General features: G+C 36.2%; 1 protein-coding gene across 1 annotated transcript; it reads right to left on the reverse strand.

Annotated features, from left to right (window-relative positions):
* LOC109716491 (AMSH-like ubiquitin thioesterase 1) lies at window positions 1,067-17,477 on the reverse strand. The gene is made up of 14 exons (XM_020241970.1): window positions 17,113-17,477; window positions 15,325-15,389; window positions 15,058-15,133; window positions 13,990-14,163; window positions 13,764-13,867; window positions 12,464-12,569; window positions 12,327-12,373; window positions 5,952-6,279; window positions 5,702-5,791; window positions 5,548-5,610; window positions 5,388-5,462; window positions 2,351-2,413; window positions 2,170-2,222; window positions 1,067-1,531 (listed from the first exon to the last, which is right to left on the reverse strand). The coding sequence occupies exons 1-14, from the start codon at window positions 17,224-17,226 to the stop codon at window positions 1,357-1,359; spliced, it is 1,533 nt and encodes a 510-aa protein (XP_020097559.1). The 5' UTR covers window positions 17,227-17,477; the 3' UTR covers window positions 1,067-1,356.

The raw sequence follows: 17,801 nt of genomic DNA on the forward strand, positions 1-17,801 counted from the left end.
TATTTTTTTATGGTGCACTCTATTATACATGTTATAAAATTAACGACCCGACACGCTAACAACAAATAACCTCATTGGCCCAAACCAACCGCGCACGCGCCCGCAGCAGCGCGAGCCCGCCCCCGCGCCCGCGCTTCCGCCTCCCTCTACCGCCCGCCCGCGGCTCCGCCTCCCGTTGCCGAACGCTTGCGCCGCCCGCTCGCGCTAGGGAGAGGGGGAGAAAGAGAGAGGAGGGAAGGAAAAGAAAGGGGGAGAGAGAGAGAAAGCCGGGGGAAGGAGGGAAAGGTAATTAAAGAGGGGGAGAGAGAGAGAGAGGCGTTGAGAGAGTAAGAGAGAGAGGCGCTGAGAGAGAGAGACGATGAGAGAGAGAGGCGGTGAGAGAAAGAGAGGCGGTGAGGGAGGGAGAGAGAGAGGAGAGAGAGAGACGATGAGAGAGAGAGACGCGGTGACAGAAGGAGAGAGAGAGGCGGTGAGAGAGAGAGAGGCGGTGACAGAGGGAGAGAGAGAGGCGGTGAGAGAGAGAGAGAGGGCACGGGAAGGAAGCCATCGGATGAAAAAAAATGGACGGCCCAGATTGATCTCTATTGAAAGTTGGGTTTTGGAAGGGACAATGAGAGCCTGCCGCGTGGCAGAATAGAACTCCCTAGATTGTATGGATAGTTTAATGCGCTTTTTTTGACAGATTTAAAAATTATCATTCGGCTTTTTTACGCTATAAACTTAGTGTAAATTATAAATCAGTAAATTTGCTACTATATATTTACCATCATGTAACTTGTAAGATGTATCAATTCACTGTTGTGATTTACAAATTATATTATTTTGGTGCCTACTATAAAATAAAAATACGCTAAACCACACATGCAGGCAAATTGAAGCTCTCGGTAAACAAAATAACAATGACGAATTCTTACAGAGTCTCTCCCAAAATTCTGAAATTTTCCAACATAATTGGAGAATCTGCCCTACACATAAATGTACATCCAGCAATCTCAATGCAGGAATATAGAAATGTCCACACAACGAGATCTGCGCTGCATGCATTACTGATATCTCAGTTTCAAGATTAGTGCCATCACCTAAAGGATTTATACCAATAAGAGTACAGTACAAGTATATGTTTAAGAAGACAATTACAGTTACTTGAATTGTTTAACAAATGGTGCAAATTGCATCATCCAACATCAACCTCTTCGGTATAACAATATGTACAGAGTAGCATCACAGAAATGTCCTTGTATATATGTATACATGCCGTTTGATGTACAATTGATGACGTTATCATACAGATATCATCTATATTGAATCAAGTAAAACAATCAGACGCAACTAGAAACTCCAAAAACGGAACAGTGGTCACCGAAGATCCACCACATCGAACTTGATGTTTGGATTCATGTAAACATCGCTGCAGTGGTCGTAGATGCGACCACCGTCCGGCGGCGATGGGTGGGGATGGAAACCTCTCTGATCGCACTGCTTTACAACCGACATGCCCCCCGGCGAAGTCAGCCGAAATATCCCATTAGTCCTGACATGATTGAAAAAGGAAAAACATGAACTTGTCTGTTCAAATTTCATGCAACAAAAATCTATTATACTCCTGGTAAAAACTTGTGATAGTATAAGCTAATTTTGGAACAGTTCAATGAAATTATGCCGATCAGTTATCAGCAATTTGCCGTTAGATAGAGTGTCTATAAAAGTTCCCTTCCCTTCATTAGATATCTGAAGTTTTGAGTTGTTCTACAGGGATTTTCAATGAACTCAAAATATACACCTGGAAACTGAAATCAAGGGATATATATATATATATAAATATATATATATATATATATATATAGGTGGTGTAAATGTTTCAAGTTATTTTCAGCTTCTCATTTCTGTGTAATTTCTATGAATTGATTCTACATGAATATATAGTTTATATAACCAGAGCTTCCATAAATCAGCAGAATAAATACATGTGAGAGGGAGGCAACCATCTTCTCATAATTGAAGGATCAAATCACAAAAAATTCCCCATGCAGAAATCATGTAAAGAACCCAGATCGAGATTAGGAACTTCATGGACAGTCAATTACGCATTTATCATATAAAACGGAAAAACTAAGAAATAGAGAAGCACAATATTATTGGAAGTCTCAAATATTTAAGAGGCATTCTTACCTTGAAGCATCTTTTGGTGCCATAACAATTGCAATGGCTTCAGGCAACATTACCTAATCATATTTCAGCAGTAAGTGCATACGGCTCGATACCAATAAGACCATAATAACTTAATTTAGATTAAAACATCAGTTTGAAGTGTATCATAGCAGAAGACGGATCTAGCTTTGAAATAACCTACCTGGTAAGAATACTGTGTGTGGACATCGATTGATGACATGAAACATGACTGAGTAGGATGAGTCTGCACAGTGAAAATAAACATTAGGTCAATTATGTGGTAACAATGTCTGTCTCTTCAAGGAACAAAATACATAGGCTGTTTCTCCAATGAGTTGATAGTTTAGAATTAAGATTTAATGTGTTAAAAACTAACAAATGGAAAAGGTGTATCAAGGTACTCTGTATATCACTAGAACAATAGCAGGTGAGTTCTATGAAAAGTAAATAAAAGGGGAGCAGTGACAAGGTAAAAATATACAAAATGCAGTAGGGATGTTGAGAACATTGACAACATGTTGGCAAAGAATTGAATAGAAAGATAAATTGATACACAGATGTTATCAAAGTATATCTTGCTCGGGATAAGTCAAAAGAGTACAGAGTTGGCAAAATGTATTATCAGATCATACCAATTAACTTGTTAAGTTCTCAATAGATCAATACTAGCAACGAAAAGAAAAGAGGCTCTGCAATTCATTGTAGATGCAGTAGTAAATTTCTCCTGGGATTTAGAGACCCTGTATGTTGCCTTATCTATGAGGAACCTGCTCAATAGAAATTATAAACTATATGATTTTCCATGAACATAATGTGGATACGAGTTTTTCTAAAGATCCACTCCTGCAGGTGACACAAACATCAAAGCAACGAGAACGGGTGTAATGCAGCCCAAATAGGCGGTGTTTGAATGCAACCCAGCTAAGTTCGTGTCCAGATCTATATTCAATTATGATATTTTGTTCATCTTAGGATTTAGGACGAAGATGGTTTCCTTGCTATTATTTAAAATTTGTTCATTACGTAGTTATTTATTTCACTAGGTGTTATCTCTAGATAATTATAGTTCTCCTACTTAGAGGATTGTTAGGCTCTCAATCTTCAAACTAGTTTCTCCGGTTTCATCGTACAAACGCTATTTTGGAACTGCAATCTAGATTTTAAGCCCATCCGTCTTTATCCCCTAAACTTTCGTGAGGCTCTCTCTCTCTTCCTTCCACCATGCACATCACCGAATGGTCAAAGTCAAGCATACCCCACCATCGAACTGCCTGCTTGAGCTGCACAAGACCCAGACAGATATTTTTGCAGAAACCCCTCTTGGCGGTGTTTGCTATAAATGCCCTTTAATGGAAACCAATCAACTTGCTCCATTACGTACAAGAGTCAAACCAAATGGAAGTCTACAAAATAGAGATCAGCATCCATAATCGAACAGCAGCACCCTTTCAGTTTAGAGGGATACGTCAGTTACTTCCAAAAGTTAGGAATACGTCAGTTACTTCCAAAAGTTTGTGGGGATAATATTCAAGTTTAGAGGGATATATGAGTTACTTCCAAAAGTTGCAGGGATACACCAGTAATTGACGTGCAAAGACATCCAAAATTCTTATCATAGTAGAAGAGAAAAACAAGATGAAGCTTATACTGTCTAAGTTTTATATCCTTGAAAAGTCATTTGTGACTCATGATTTCAGCAATTCAGATTGCAATCAACTCCTATTGATATTTGAAGGAAATTTGAGTGAGAAACAATATGCGTTAGCAAATAGTAACTAATCAGCTTGATTGAACAGGAGCCCAGCCTAACACCTGATACATTATTATTTGAGAGTCAACCATTCACTGAATCGTCAGGTGGAAAGGTTGTGAGCATGTGTAAAGGCCAAAGTAATACTAGCTATGTTGTACAAATACCGATACGGGAATACAGATATGCCACTATACGGATACGGTGATATGGCAATTCCTAAAAACTCTAGAATACGATACGTGGGGTATACTTGAATAAAATATTATTTTAAATATATTTAAATATATGTTAATTATATGTAACGATATATTGAGGACAATCAGGATACGATTAATATTAAGTAATATATACTGATATATATTAACTTGTATAATTGTTCTAGCTTTGTTCATCATAAAAGATAATCAATCGTATAAAATAATAATTCAAAAAGTATCAACCAACTACCATCGAACTTGATCAAATGATAACAATAGATATTTAGTTGCACGAACTAGATAATTAGTCATTCATCACATATGTCTATTCTGTTAAGTTCTATTATATAAAATATTAATAAAAGAAAATATACTAACACTTTAATATAAGAAGAAAACAAAATCACTCTATGGCCTTTGTTGATTACTTCTAGGTTGACAAATTAGATCGGCTTTATTGATAAGTTCTAGGTTGACAAATTAGATAAAAGAAAGTAAAAGCTAAGCTGTAAACGACTGAACCATAACTTTAAACCGTGGAGATACGGCGAGAAAGAGTGCCTTCAACTATCCAAGAGCAAAAAGATAGAAGAAATAACAAATTGAAGAGAGATTAGCATTTTTCTCACTCTTTTCCTTATTACTGATGGGTTAGGATGTGGGCTTTCAAAAAAATTGAGTTTCGATCATTTTAAACCAAAAAAGAACCCGAACGTATCCCCCCCGTTATCTGAGCCACATCTGATATTTCTTTTTTGTTTTTGAAATAGTCAAATACTTTATTCCCATATCAGACATGTATCAGGCGTGTATCGAGCACATATCAGTATCCGATACGAAAACGGCGTGAAATTTGAAGTATCCATGCTTCATAGAATAATAGTAATATATAACCACATTGAAAGGTTTGAGAACATATCCACAAAGCCAAACTTATGTTAGAAAAGGCTGAAAGCACTATATTAGCAATTCACTAAAATCCATAGGTCGATGTCAACACTTACGCACAAAACACTTTCACAACATCTTCCATGGAGGAGAAAGAGATCCAAGAAGAAATGGGCTACCTCACTAATTTTTATGAATCAATATGGCAATAACCTAAGACTTAGCATAAACAATTTGCATGCACATTGCTATAACTACGGGAGACCAAAACTAAACTATAATAAAGAAAGCTATGAAGATTTATTCAATATAGAACTCATGATCATCGACAAGGCAACAGGTTAACATGAATTTCACAGTTTTTGACGAGAAACACTCACATGAATCCACCCCAGGGAAAAAAGTGAATTCTTATCCAGGTAGTCGAATACATCCTCTTCATTTGTTGTCTGACACTGAAAATTTTGAAAACAAATTCTCAGGAAAATAAATGCATCAATTTTGCACAGAAAAGAAGCACAATACTCTTAACTATCTTACTGAATCAGAAGTCGACTCCTGTTTTGGTATGACAAGAGCTGTCACATAGAACTTCCTATTTTTCTGTGACAAAAAAAAGAGCAAGAAATAGATAAATATATAATTTCAAACTTCCTCAAGTTTACTGACAGTTTTAACAATGCTCATATCTTACAAGTGAACCTGCAAGTACACCACAGGTTTCTAAGTTTCTGTCGGTGTTTGATTTTGCAAATCTCATGAAGTTGTCCATCATTGTTGTTGACTGTCATATATACCAAGAAAGAAAAGCAATTAGTTCATGAATTATATATACACATAAAGATGACAAAATTAAACTTCTTCATCATAGGTTCTCTGATATACAATGTGGTTGAGAAAGAAAGAGAATCATCATGAGATCAACGAAGTCTATAGTATCTTACTATATGAACTTGCACAGGAGATTGCGTGCGAATGAGCTCATCTTGCAACTGTATTGTTTCTCCAGAAATAGAATCAGAAAGTTGTGAAGAAACAGCAACCAAATCCTGAACTTCTGCAAGAACAGGTGGAGGAGAAGGTTCGGACGAGATATCCATCTTAGCAAGAGATTCTGCGACGTCAAAAGTAATCATAGGACGAGACTCTTCCTGCACTGATGATGTAGTATCATGCAAGGAAAGAACTTCCTCAAGTGGAGTTTTTTCTTTCTCTGTTGGTCCACTATCTTTTGTTTCAACAGGTACATCTTGTATTGGCTGAACCAAGATGCTACAAACAAAATGAAAAAGAAATAAAAGAATAACTTGTCAACTTATTTATAAAATCAATCTCATAGAGCAGAAAAAGTGCATGGAACCAGTATAAGAATATAAGAGAAGAGGTTTGAGAAAGAAAGAGGGAATAGAGAGAGTGCCAAACACTGAGCAAGAAACAAACCTCCACTGCCAATTTTATGTACGAACAATAATAGTACATATTTTTGGTATTCTAACATACTGAGCAGTACTTTTCTTTGCAACAAAATGCTAATATAAGTGCATATATGTGTATTTGTAGACACACAGGCGTATGCTTGCATCCGGAGTTCATGAAAACAATACTTCTTAGAACACAATGATGATTTTGACAGCTGGAGAAACCTTGGTGAAAAATTAATAAGTCCTTGAATACTTCTTAGAACACAACGATGATTTTGATAGCTGGAGGAAACCTTGGTGAAAAATTAATCAGTCCTTGGTTAAACAAAGATAATGTTTTAACATTTTCTTATGATGTAAATGAGTCAATCAACATTTAAATGCAAAATGATTGCATGAGATGTCACACCATGTTGAAGAAAGACCAGCTGCTCTCAGATTGGAATTAGAATAAGTTGATGAAACAGAGATAGTGAGAACTCTATTCCCAGCAGTCAAAAAGGAAAATTGCAGTTAACAGAAGGGATTTTAAATGAGAAAAATCAGGAGATGACGAAATGAGTGGAAAAATAAGTTCACAATATTGTCATATAAAGGACCAAGATGGCCCTATAGAGTAGTTGTAAACAATCAATCAATCCCTGCATTTATCTGCGACTCTCATAGGACCTACTAAAAAAAAAATTTTGAGTCAGATTAGGACTCCGAAGTACCCAAAATGTTGATTCATCTACAAAATGATAAAAAAGAAACTCAAGAACCTGATTAAGGAGCTTCTTTCCTAAGAAGAATTCCTAATAGACATCGTAATTTTCAGCCTACATATAATTCTGCAAATACATGAAATAGAACGAAACAATAACCTTAATTTAACTACTTCCGTTGTCCGGATCTAACGACCAGCATTCCAACCATTGGTATTTCTAAGTAATCTATCTCTTGAAGCGGAAGTGATCTCCAAATGTTATGACTACCCTACATCAGTGGTCGTCAAAGAGAGGTTGACCAGTCAGGCCAGCCAACAGATTGACCAACTTAGTTGGCCCCTCAAGTTGGAAGCAAATGGCAGCAGGACAGGTAACTTCATTATTGAGTTGTCGGGGAAATTAGGTCAACTACTCAACATATGCAGAAAATTTCCAACTCCAAGATTTTCCAATTAGCTAACAATTTTTGTTTTCAGCTTAAATTTATCTCTTATATTAAGTCTCATTTATTAAAATTTTATTCCCTTGTTTTCAGATCTAACCACCTTAGCATTCTATTAAGGACTTGCAGACTAAAGACTCTAAGCTGCTTTTTTGTATAATGTAATAGCTTGAGCTATCAAGAGCATAGTTAGTAAATTCGGATTCGGCAAAAATTCGATACGGGTATAATTCGGATAAAATTCGTTTTCCAATTTTTAAATTTGTTGAAAAATTCGGCTAAAAAACGGATTCACCAATTATTCGGATACGTGATTTATACGGATATTATACGTTCGCCAACTAAAAATTCGGGGTCAAAAACTCAGCTATTAAATTAAGTTTTTTTTCTCTCAAAATTTATGCTATTAGCATAAATACTCATATTTCTTAAGAATATAAGAATAAAGAGCTACAACATTAAGCTAATTAGTAAAAAAAATAGCAAACTATATTATGTCCTAAAATAAATAATTAATTAAATATAAAATATAGTTGGAAACTGAAAATTAAATATAAAACATAGTTGGCGCGGGTGTAGGCGAGGCGAGGTCGGGCGGGGCGCGGGGGCCGTGGGCGTGGAGGCGCTGGTACCAGGAGTGGGCGGCGACGACGCAGACGCGGCGGTCGTGGAGGGAGACCTTGGCTCGGGCGTAGGCGAGGTCGGGCGGGGCTCGAGGGGGGTGGGCGTGGAGGCGCTGGTACCAGGAGTGGGCGGCAACGGCTTCTGATTACTGATCCATCGTTGGAGAGCAGAAGCGGAAGCGAAAGAGGAAGAGGCGACGAGGAGGGTTCTGATTTCTGAGGAGTGAAGAACCCGATGGCGTTCGTTGAGCGGCCAGAAGGGAAGAGGAGGAAGGAAAGGGGTGGGGGGGCTGGGTCGGTAGTAGGCGGCAGGGGTGAGGAGTTAGGGCATTTTTGCTAGGGGCAAGGGGGCCAATTCAAATTTCGAAAAGGTTTTTTTTTTCCCTGTTTTGGGGGCGAGGCGATTATGCAAACCAAGGGTTTTTTTTCTATTTTAGGCTAGCCACAAGCCCACTACCCACGAGCCACAAGGGCTGCGACCCAACGACCTTTTTTTCGGCCGAATAATTCGCGAATCGTGAATTATTCGTGAGTGAGTTTTTTTGACGAAAAATACGCGTTTTTTTCCGAATTTTTGGGAAAAATGCGTAAACGGACGTTTAATTCGTTTCTTCAAAAATTCGCGAATAATTCGCGAATTTACTAACCATGATCAAGAGCACATTTTCCTTCACAGCGCATTTAGATCACAATATAAAGGATTCCCAAAATAAGCTTAGATGAAGAGAACCTCATTTCTAAGAACTAGCTTCCTCGGAAATGTGGCATTCTTGTGCTTGATTTGTATAGTAATCTCATCTTAGATTACCAGAAATATTGAGATTACTGTATTCGGATTAATCATTAGATTCGTAGTAATATAGACAATAACATTGACAATTTTCTAGGATTACCCTTATACTCAAAAATTTTACTTATTCACACTTCTAGAGGCATTATTACTGTTAGAACTTAAATCAAAGATTAGTATATAAATTAAACTACTGAAAATTGTGATTTTGAAATTAAAAAATCAAACTTAAATTCGTTATATATGTTATTGGTTCAAAATTTTAATTCAAATTAGAAATCAAAAGTTAATTCAAATTATAAATCTTAATAAGAAAACATAATTTAAAGTTTTAAACTTATATTATACAGTGAAAATCATACGTTCAAATTGCAATTTCAATTTTACGTTTAATTTTGAATTCAAATAAACATCCAATGATTTAATTTAACTTAAATTAATTTACATTAAAAAGTTCAACATACTCAAATGTTGAACTCAAATTGTAAGGCCAACTCTTGAATTTCAATTTAATTCATATTCAAAATTTAAATTCGGCATTTAAATTTTTACTTTCGGGATTCATATAATTTGCAATTAAATTTTAATTTATCATTTGGATTATAAGGACTTCTAATTGTTTAATTCATATTTGAGGTTCACTTATTAATTTTCTATATTTAAATTTAAATTTTAAATCGAAGGGTTTAGGATTTCCTAAGGACCACATTCAAGAATGTGGGATACCAGCCCCTTCTTTCGTTAATAAGGTTGTTACGCCTGCATAGCGACCCAGCCCACTAGCAACAATAACTCATTGGGCCCAAACCAACAACCCAAAATGCTTAAATCCAGTTATTATTACTAGTGGTCATGCTCTCTTATATACCAAACACAACCCCATTCCTATCAGATGAGGGACTATTGGGGTGTCCCAAACTCCCGCCGTTTAAGCTCTGACATCCTCGTCAGTCCTACACAGAGTCCAAGATGACTAGGCAATGTGAAACTTGTCTCGCTAGCCTTGTCATCCAAACCCCGGCATAGCCTGCCACCTTGTCATTCAAACCCTAGCTTAGCAGAGACTTGTCACACACTTCCGGCCGATGATTGACTCTGATACCAAATGTAACGACCGTACCTACTAGCAACAATAATTCGTTGGGCCCAAACCACCGATTCAAAATACTGAAATCCAATTATTATTACCAGTGTCTACGATCTCTTATATACCAAACACAACCCCATTTCTATCCGATGTGGGACTATTGGGGTGTCATAGCCTGTTGGGTGAATCTTATTCCTTCCAAAATAAAAACTTTTTGACTAGATTACTAAGTAGAATTACCTATATGCTATGATATTTACTGGATATCAGTAGGGCTGGCAAATGAGCGAGCCAGCTCGTGTTCGACTCGTGTTCGGCTTGATATTCGGCTCGCTCGAGCTCGGCTCGAATTAATTTCAAGCAAGCTTGAGCCTAAATTTAGGCTCGAAATTAATTTCAAGCCGAGCTTGAGTATTACTCGGCTTGCTCGAATTATGCTCGAAAAGCTCGAAATATATATATAAAATTAGTCTACTATACTATTAATAGTATCAACCACTTGCTATTAGGTTTTTGGCCTTTGGATGAAGGGATGTGCAGTTAGAATGATAGTGATCCTCTAGAATTGCAACTTGCTATTAGGTTTTCGGCCTTTGGATAAAGGGATGTGCAGTTAGAATGATAGTCATCCCCTAGGATTGAGTGGGTTGTTAGTTGAATAATATGATCTAATGGGTGAAAATGGTCAAAAAGATAGATCTAATGGCACAAAATTCAATAGCACCAAGCATTTGATACTATCGATAATATAGTAGCCGGACTCTCTCTCTCTATATATATATATATAGTCCAGCTACTATACTATCTATACTATTGATAGTACTAAGCGCTTTGTACTATTGAGTTTTTTGTCATCAGATCTGCCTATATATATATATATATATATAGGTCCGGCTATTATACTATCGATAGTACCAAGCATTTGGTGCTATCAAATTTGCTGCTGTTAGATCTATCCCTTTGACCATTTTCATTCGTTAGATCATACTATTCAACTAGCCTCCTAGCCTCCCACTCAACCCTAGGGGGCTACTATAATCCTGACCGCACATCCCTTCATCCAAGGGCCGAAGGCCTAATAGCAAATGGTTTGTACTATTAATAGTATAGTAGCCTAATTCTATATATATATATATATATATATATATATATATAGGCTTGGGCTACTATGCTCTTATAAGTATAGACCCTTTTATATTTATAAATTTTCAGCTGTTGAATGTGCGATTAGAATGATAGTGGCCCCCTAAGATTGAGTGGGTGGTTCATTGAATAGTATGATTTAACGAATGAAAATGGTCAAAAGTATAGATCTAACGGTCGAAAACTTATGAGTATAAAGGGGTTTATACTTATAAAAGTATATATAGTAGCCAAACTCTCTATATATAGTTACATATAATATATATTTTAATTATATAAAATAATATATATTATGTATTTTAATTATATGTATATAGAATTTAGATTATTGGCCCCACAAAACCAAACCAGCGAAATCCTACTCTAATTGCTATCTTTCTCTCTTTTTCATTTCCTCGTAGAATCGCTTTTCCTAATTTTTTTTAATATTATAATATCGTATTTCATGCATTCATTTTATATGTTAAATTATTAGATATTTTTTATATCAAATTTTAGATAATGTTTTATAAAAATTAAACTATAGATTGCACAATGTTAAGAATTTCAAGCAGCTCGTTTAGGGCTCGAGCTCGCTCGACTCGAAGTTAGGCTCGCTCAAGCTTGGCTCGAATTAATTTCAAGCCAAGCTTGAGCCTAAATTTAGGCTCGAAATTCATTTCAAGCCAAGCTTGAGCTAAGATAAGCTCGCTCGAGCTCGGCTCGTTTCCACCCCTAGATATTAGGGAATCCAAATAATATAGCATGGGCCTAACGAACCCTTAGAGTAAACTAGGCTTATAGAGTAGAAAAAAGAGGCCCTTCATATGGCATGTCTGAGATTCGAATCCTATTATTGAATAGCTAAGGTGTTTCCTTCCTGCACCTAAAGTTAGAGCCCTATTGCCTCAAAAAGTGAAAACAGTAACCAGCTTTCAATACAGCTAACAATGCAGCATAAACCAAAGAATATCAATTTTATCTAGTAAAAGATTTTCCTGCTACATGTTATGCAACAAAGATCAAAGTTTTAGTACCTATATAAACTCCTAAATCAATAGTGTCAATAATTCAGACAAAGATAAACGAAAGTAGATATATGATAAACGAAAGTTAAAAATAATAACCTGGGGATGTCAACTGATGTCAAATCCAGGTTGCTCGGATATTGAATCTGATTAGAAAATAAGAAAGAAACAGAGATAAGAGTCAGATGTGCTCCTGTGCAATTACGAATCTGAACATTTTGTAAATTTAGTAATACCCCTCGATCAACAATAGGTGGCTGCCACTGCCCATGAAGACCGTTCGGTCCCAAGATGGAATGTCTTGATAAAGTTTCCTGCTTTGGACGTGGGATATTGAGAGACCTGCCATGAAATAACAAAGCAGAATAAAGCACAAAAGCAGGAAAGACAGATAACTGCTCCTGCTTGACATATATGTTAGCACAGACTAACCTTTAGTGCTATAACTAGAACAGTTTCTAGCTTATCTTGCTACACAGTTCACAACATAAATGGATATCCACAGTTTATAATTAAAAGGAAAATCTTCATTTTTGGGCCAAAAGTAGCAGCTCATAGAGCCAAAATAAGTAATCTCACCAATGATATATATAATTATCTTATATTATGAAATAGATCAACTAATGTACTCGCGACTTTCATCTCACAATACAAAATAGATCAACTAATTTGCTAGTGAGATTCTATTCTTCTGCAAAACATGAAACATGCCAATCAACTACTGGAGTCATGTTCATTCCTTCTTTGGAAACAAGTAAAAACAAAAGTAACATAGGTACATATTAGAAAAAATAATGCTATCAATTACTAGACTCTATTCCTCTAACTCTCCCTCGTCTAAACTCTTTCTCCATGTTCCTCTCTCCAAAATTTTCTCGTCTCCCGTCAATTTTTCCCTCTCATGGTTTATTTCCTTTCAAAAGTAAATTTTTGCCGTTCACCCCAAAGAATGATGCATGAAACATTCATCATAACCATGGATAAAGGATGGTGAACAGGGACGCCCAAAAGTTCAAAATCTATTCCAAGGTAGCCAATAAACAAAGAGAAAAAGAAGAAAAGGAAAATAGTTCTTCTGGAACAGAAATGAATGCTACTAGCGCATTAGTGGTTTGTAAAAGTAATATCAAATAAGACTGTTAGTTAATATCATTTACAATAAAATTGAAAATAATGTTTCCCACACGTGTATGCCTTTGTTGAGAAGTTATGATTTTCTAATTTATACATAAAAGCAATAATTCAAAGCAGACCTCAATAATTTAAATGTTCAAGTGCACTAACTTGTTTTAAGAAATTCCAATCAAAGACATCTGAATTAGCAACCGATATGAAAGGAAGAGAACAAATTCAAGATTATAAAATATTCTAAAACATACAAGTCGACGTAACAATCACATTATGACAACATAATAATCTATTGCTATTTGTAATGTGCAGATAGAAGTATTCACAGCACATTAGGAATATATATATATATATATGAAAATTTCTGCTAACACTAACTTGCAAAATTTTGATTATAGCAAGCCTTACAATCTATGAATTTGCTCTTCTCTTGTCTTAGTTAGTGGTAATTTCTCTGTTTGAGTATATGGCTTTTGAAAGTAGCTATTTTGTCCAACAATGCTGCTCTGAACCTGAGACACAAATCACGCTCATGAAGACAAGAAGAGGAAATGAATGCAACAGTCAAAAGCAGGTTAAATATAAATTTGTCGAAACAATATTTGTACCCATGTCAATGAGAGAACAATCATACCATAATCGATTCATAAAATTTTGGTTTTTGATGGTTGACCGAAAGAGCGAATCCATTTTGTTTAGCCTGTGCTCTTCCGTTTGCTAGATTTCTAGACGTCCCATTAAGTTCTTCGAGCCGTTGTCGCACAGCTGGCTGTAGTTTCTCCAGCTCAGTCAGCGCATTCAATAGTTTCTGAACAAAAAGGTGTTGTAAACTCCAGTTTAGTATTAATGAAAAATTAAAGAAAAACCTTAAAAATCAGTAATGTCGCCACAGGGCACCAAAGCATCCACACAAAGCTTTCTGGGGGAATGAGCTATCCAAAAGTAGATGACGGCCACCGACATACAATCCAAGCTAGGCATCATGGCACTACACCAAAACATAGATACGCATAGTAATTACATGTTTAAAAGGTGCCTTTCCCGGGTCTCTACTACTTGGCACTTGCCAATTCAAGCTAGAATATATTCAACATATCTTTATAACAGTATCAAAATAATTTATGGTAGTTTTCTGTCTCTCCTGAAGGCGGTGAATATAACCCAACACAAGTCTGCCTATTTAATAGATTATTATCCGTGATCCTACTAATTGCCAGATCAAGTCTTATCTACTGGAAGTGATAACATTTTAGAGTGCCTAAGTGCATATCTAAATGAAGCTCTTTTTCAGCTTAAGGATACCAAGCGCATTTGTTTCCTGGAATAAGTTGAGGTTTAAGCAGTACATATAAAACGTAACAAGTCACATTTTTAGGAAACATGTCTTATGATATGCTTAATGAGAGTTATTCTTATACATTCATCATCAGCGTATAGCTACAAAACTTACTCCTGAGTAAAACTAATCCAGATATTTAATATCTACAGAACAACGTACTGCCTAGACATACAAAAGGTAAACTTGGGACTTCTTAAGCAGTTTGATAGCCTTCTAGGAGGTAACAACAAAATACATGGGGTAGAAAAGGTTGACACACATCAAAAAATAGTAGCAGCTAGTCTGATAAACATAATACAACTACTCTTCATAGATCATGAAGTCTGAACAAGACTGACAGTTAATTCAACAGTTTGTGAATACCTTTCGAAAGTAAAGCCTTTCACTTTGCAGAGAATACTTGTAGTCACGATGGAGTGGTATAGTCTCAGTAATCAGGCTGCATCAGTAAAAGTCAAATCACTTAAAGCAAGTGAAAGAAGTTATAAAGCAAGATGCTAAGTGCCTCCTGCTCTATAAAAGATGCAGTAAAGAAGTTTTTGAACCAACGACATGGTTGATGACGTATCATGTTGATGACTTATCAAAACTCAACCAGCACATATGGTAATATCAGAAGTAACCCCCTACCTTGAAAACCTCAGAAGCATTACATATAAATCAATGATGTTCTTCTCCTCACGATAGATGTTGGCCTACATAAAGCAACAATTTCAGAGGTTAGTTCTCTTTATTAGGAAGGAAAGAGATCAATTACGTCACAGGATGAGATTGTTTTTCATTCAATAACGAAGGACTTGCTTTAATATGATAATAACTTAGAGGCTTTGACAACAAGGAAAGGAGGCACAAAAACACAGCAAATATTAGTTTAGATATATGCATAAGTAATAGCAAATATGTTGATTTTAATTTCTAATAATGTCATAAACGAATATACATTAGATTATTAAACCAATATAAGCACAATTCACTCAGATAAAAACAACTGTAAATAGAAAGCATTGGCACGATTTGTGTTCTTAAAAAACATCAAAAATATAATTAGCTGTTCTAGATGTAGTTTACAAAGAAACTAAAGGATGGTAGTGTTCAGAAGGCCAGGAAAGACATTCGTGTGGACAGTGGACGCTCGATATTACAATATACGTGGCCAAGAGAATTAAATGAAGTTGAACTTTCAGCGTGCGAGTTCTATTCCACTTTCTAGCCAAAAAAACAATTCTGATCTTCTTGAGGAAAACAAGTTACTTTATGCCCACGGGCCCTCCCCCCCTCCCCCAAAGCCCAAAACTTAATAAAATAAAATAAAACCAACAACAACAACATAGTTTCTTGTCGATGCTCTCCTGCCAAAGCTCTCCTCATTACTCAAAGCAGACACAGACAACTCCTTTGGAGACAGAAGCATTGTATTCTATGCCTAGCATTTGAGGACTGATTATCCGTTCTCATTCCTATGATCATGTCTTTTTTGGCATTGAAGACATTGCCCACCCTAGATGTTGCCACAGTTTCACTCTCTAAGACATTCAAGCAAGGAAAAAGCTTAGTATGCTGACTTCTAGAACCATTCCACAGTCATAATACTAATTGAAGTGTGGGAGTCAAGAGGGATTGACCTCTTGATTCACGAATAACGTTAAACCTGAGAAGAAAGGTCTATTGAAAAGTATTTCTTTTTAGCCAAACCACTGAAGGTGGGAAGCGGTAAAGAGGAGTTCTACTTAAACTACTTTCAAATGTATGGAAATGAAGCATTTTATGAAGCAACTGCACAAAAATTTATTCTACTGTTAATTAAGTCTCATAACTACAGAATGAATTAAACAACACCAACGACAATGAGTTGCTATAGAATGGATACTCTAGCAGCCAAGGTGATCTTCTACAATTCTGTAAATTACTGTAATGCTGCAGCAATCTATCATTCTTGAGATTCTACTTAATGGCATCAACCATGCCGAAACACCATGTTGCCACAGTCGGCATCGCCTTTCAACAAGATCTCAGAATTATATATACCATAAACAAATGTAAGACAGGAAATATATGAAAGTTCTACACACATCTGCGACAATTTTAAACTACAATGAAGTTTGCAAAGAAAATAGTTGCAGGTATAATATCGAATTAGTTTACGACAAAACCTCCCAACAGTGTTTCAAAAGACAAATCAGAGCCTAATAGTAAGCAGCAAGACTAAATTCCCTTAAACTAACAAGAACAACAACAATGCAACTAAAAGCAACCTAAAATCACCAAATTCCCATATGAATTCACATGGGTAACAATAGAAACAAGCAAATCACACCAATTTGTACATGAATCAAAGCAAAACAACTTCCTCTTCTCCTCCTCTCGAATAATTGATGAATAAATTACAAAAAAAAATCCTAAAAATTAAAGAACGAATACCTGTCTAACGAGACTATCCGCGATCCGGTAGTAATTACGGAGCGAGATCCGATCGTCGACATCGACCTTCCTTGCGATCCTCTCGATGCTGATCGCGCCGGAAGAGGCCTTCATCGCTAGGCTTTCTAAACACCCCCCGGATCCCCTCGATCTCACACTAAGTCGCTTCAAAACGACGACGAGAATCGCATTAGGTTTTAGGGTTCGGATCGATTCGCAGTCGCGAGGAGGAAAAACCCTAATTCTTCGTCGTCGTCGTCGTCGTCGTCGTCGGCGCCGACGAGAATCGGAAGGAGAGGGGTAGATTCGGAATGTTGGAATGATAAATAAATGGGTCAAGTGTGCGTAGGTTGTTGTTGAGTTACTTCTCGAATGAGATTTCTTTATTGTTTTGGTGGCGTATGGGTTGTTGATTTTACCATAATGCCCTTACTCATATTTGGTTAGAATTTTATTACTTTGCTATGACGACATAATATGTACATATACAGACCACCTCAACAACACTTAGTTTGTGGCTTAATTATATTTTTTTATTATATATCCTAAAATTATTTTTATTTGTTATTATTGGGTCATTTTGCACAAAAAAGTTACTAGCTTTGTGATTTGCAAGAGTGGATCACTTTTTTTTCAGATTTAGACCGAATTTTATAAATACTGACCAAAACATCTATATTCTTTTTCTT

This window comes from Ananas comosus, linkage group 10 (genome assembly GCF_001540865.1).
Source record: "Ananas comosus cultivar F153 linkage group 10, ASM154086v1, whole genome shotgun sequence".
NCBI classification, from domain to species: Eukaryota; Viridiplantae; Streptophyta; class Magnoliopsida; order Poales; family Bromeliaceae; genus Ananas; species Ananas comosus.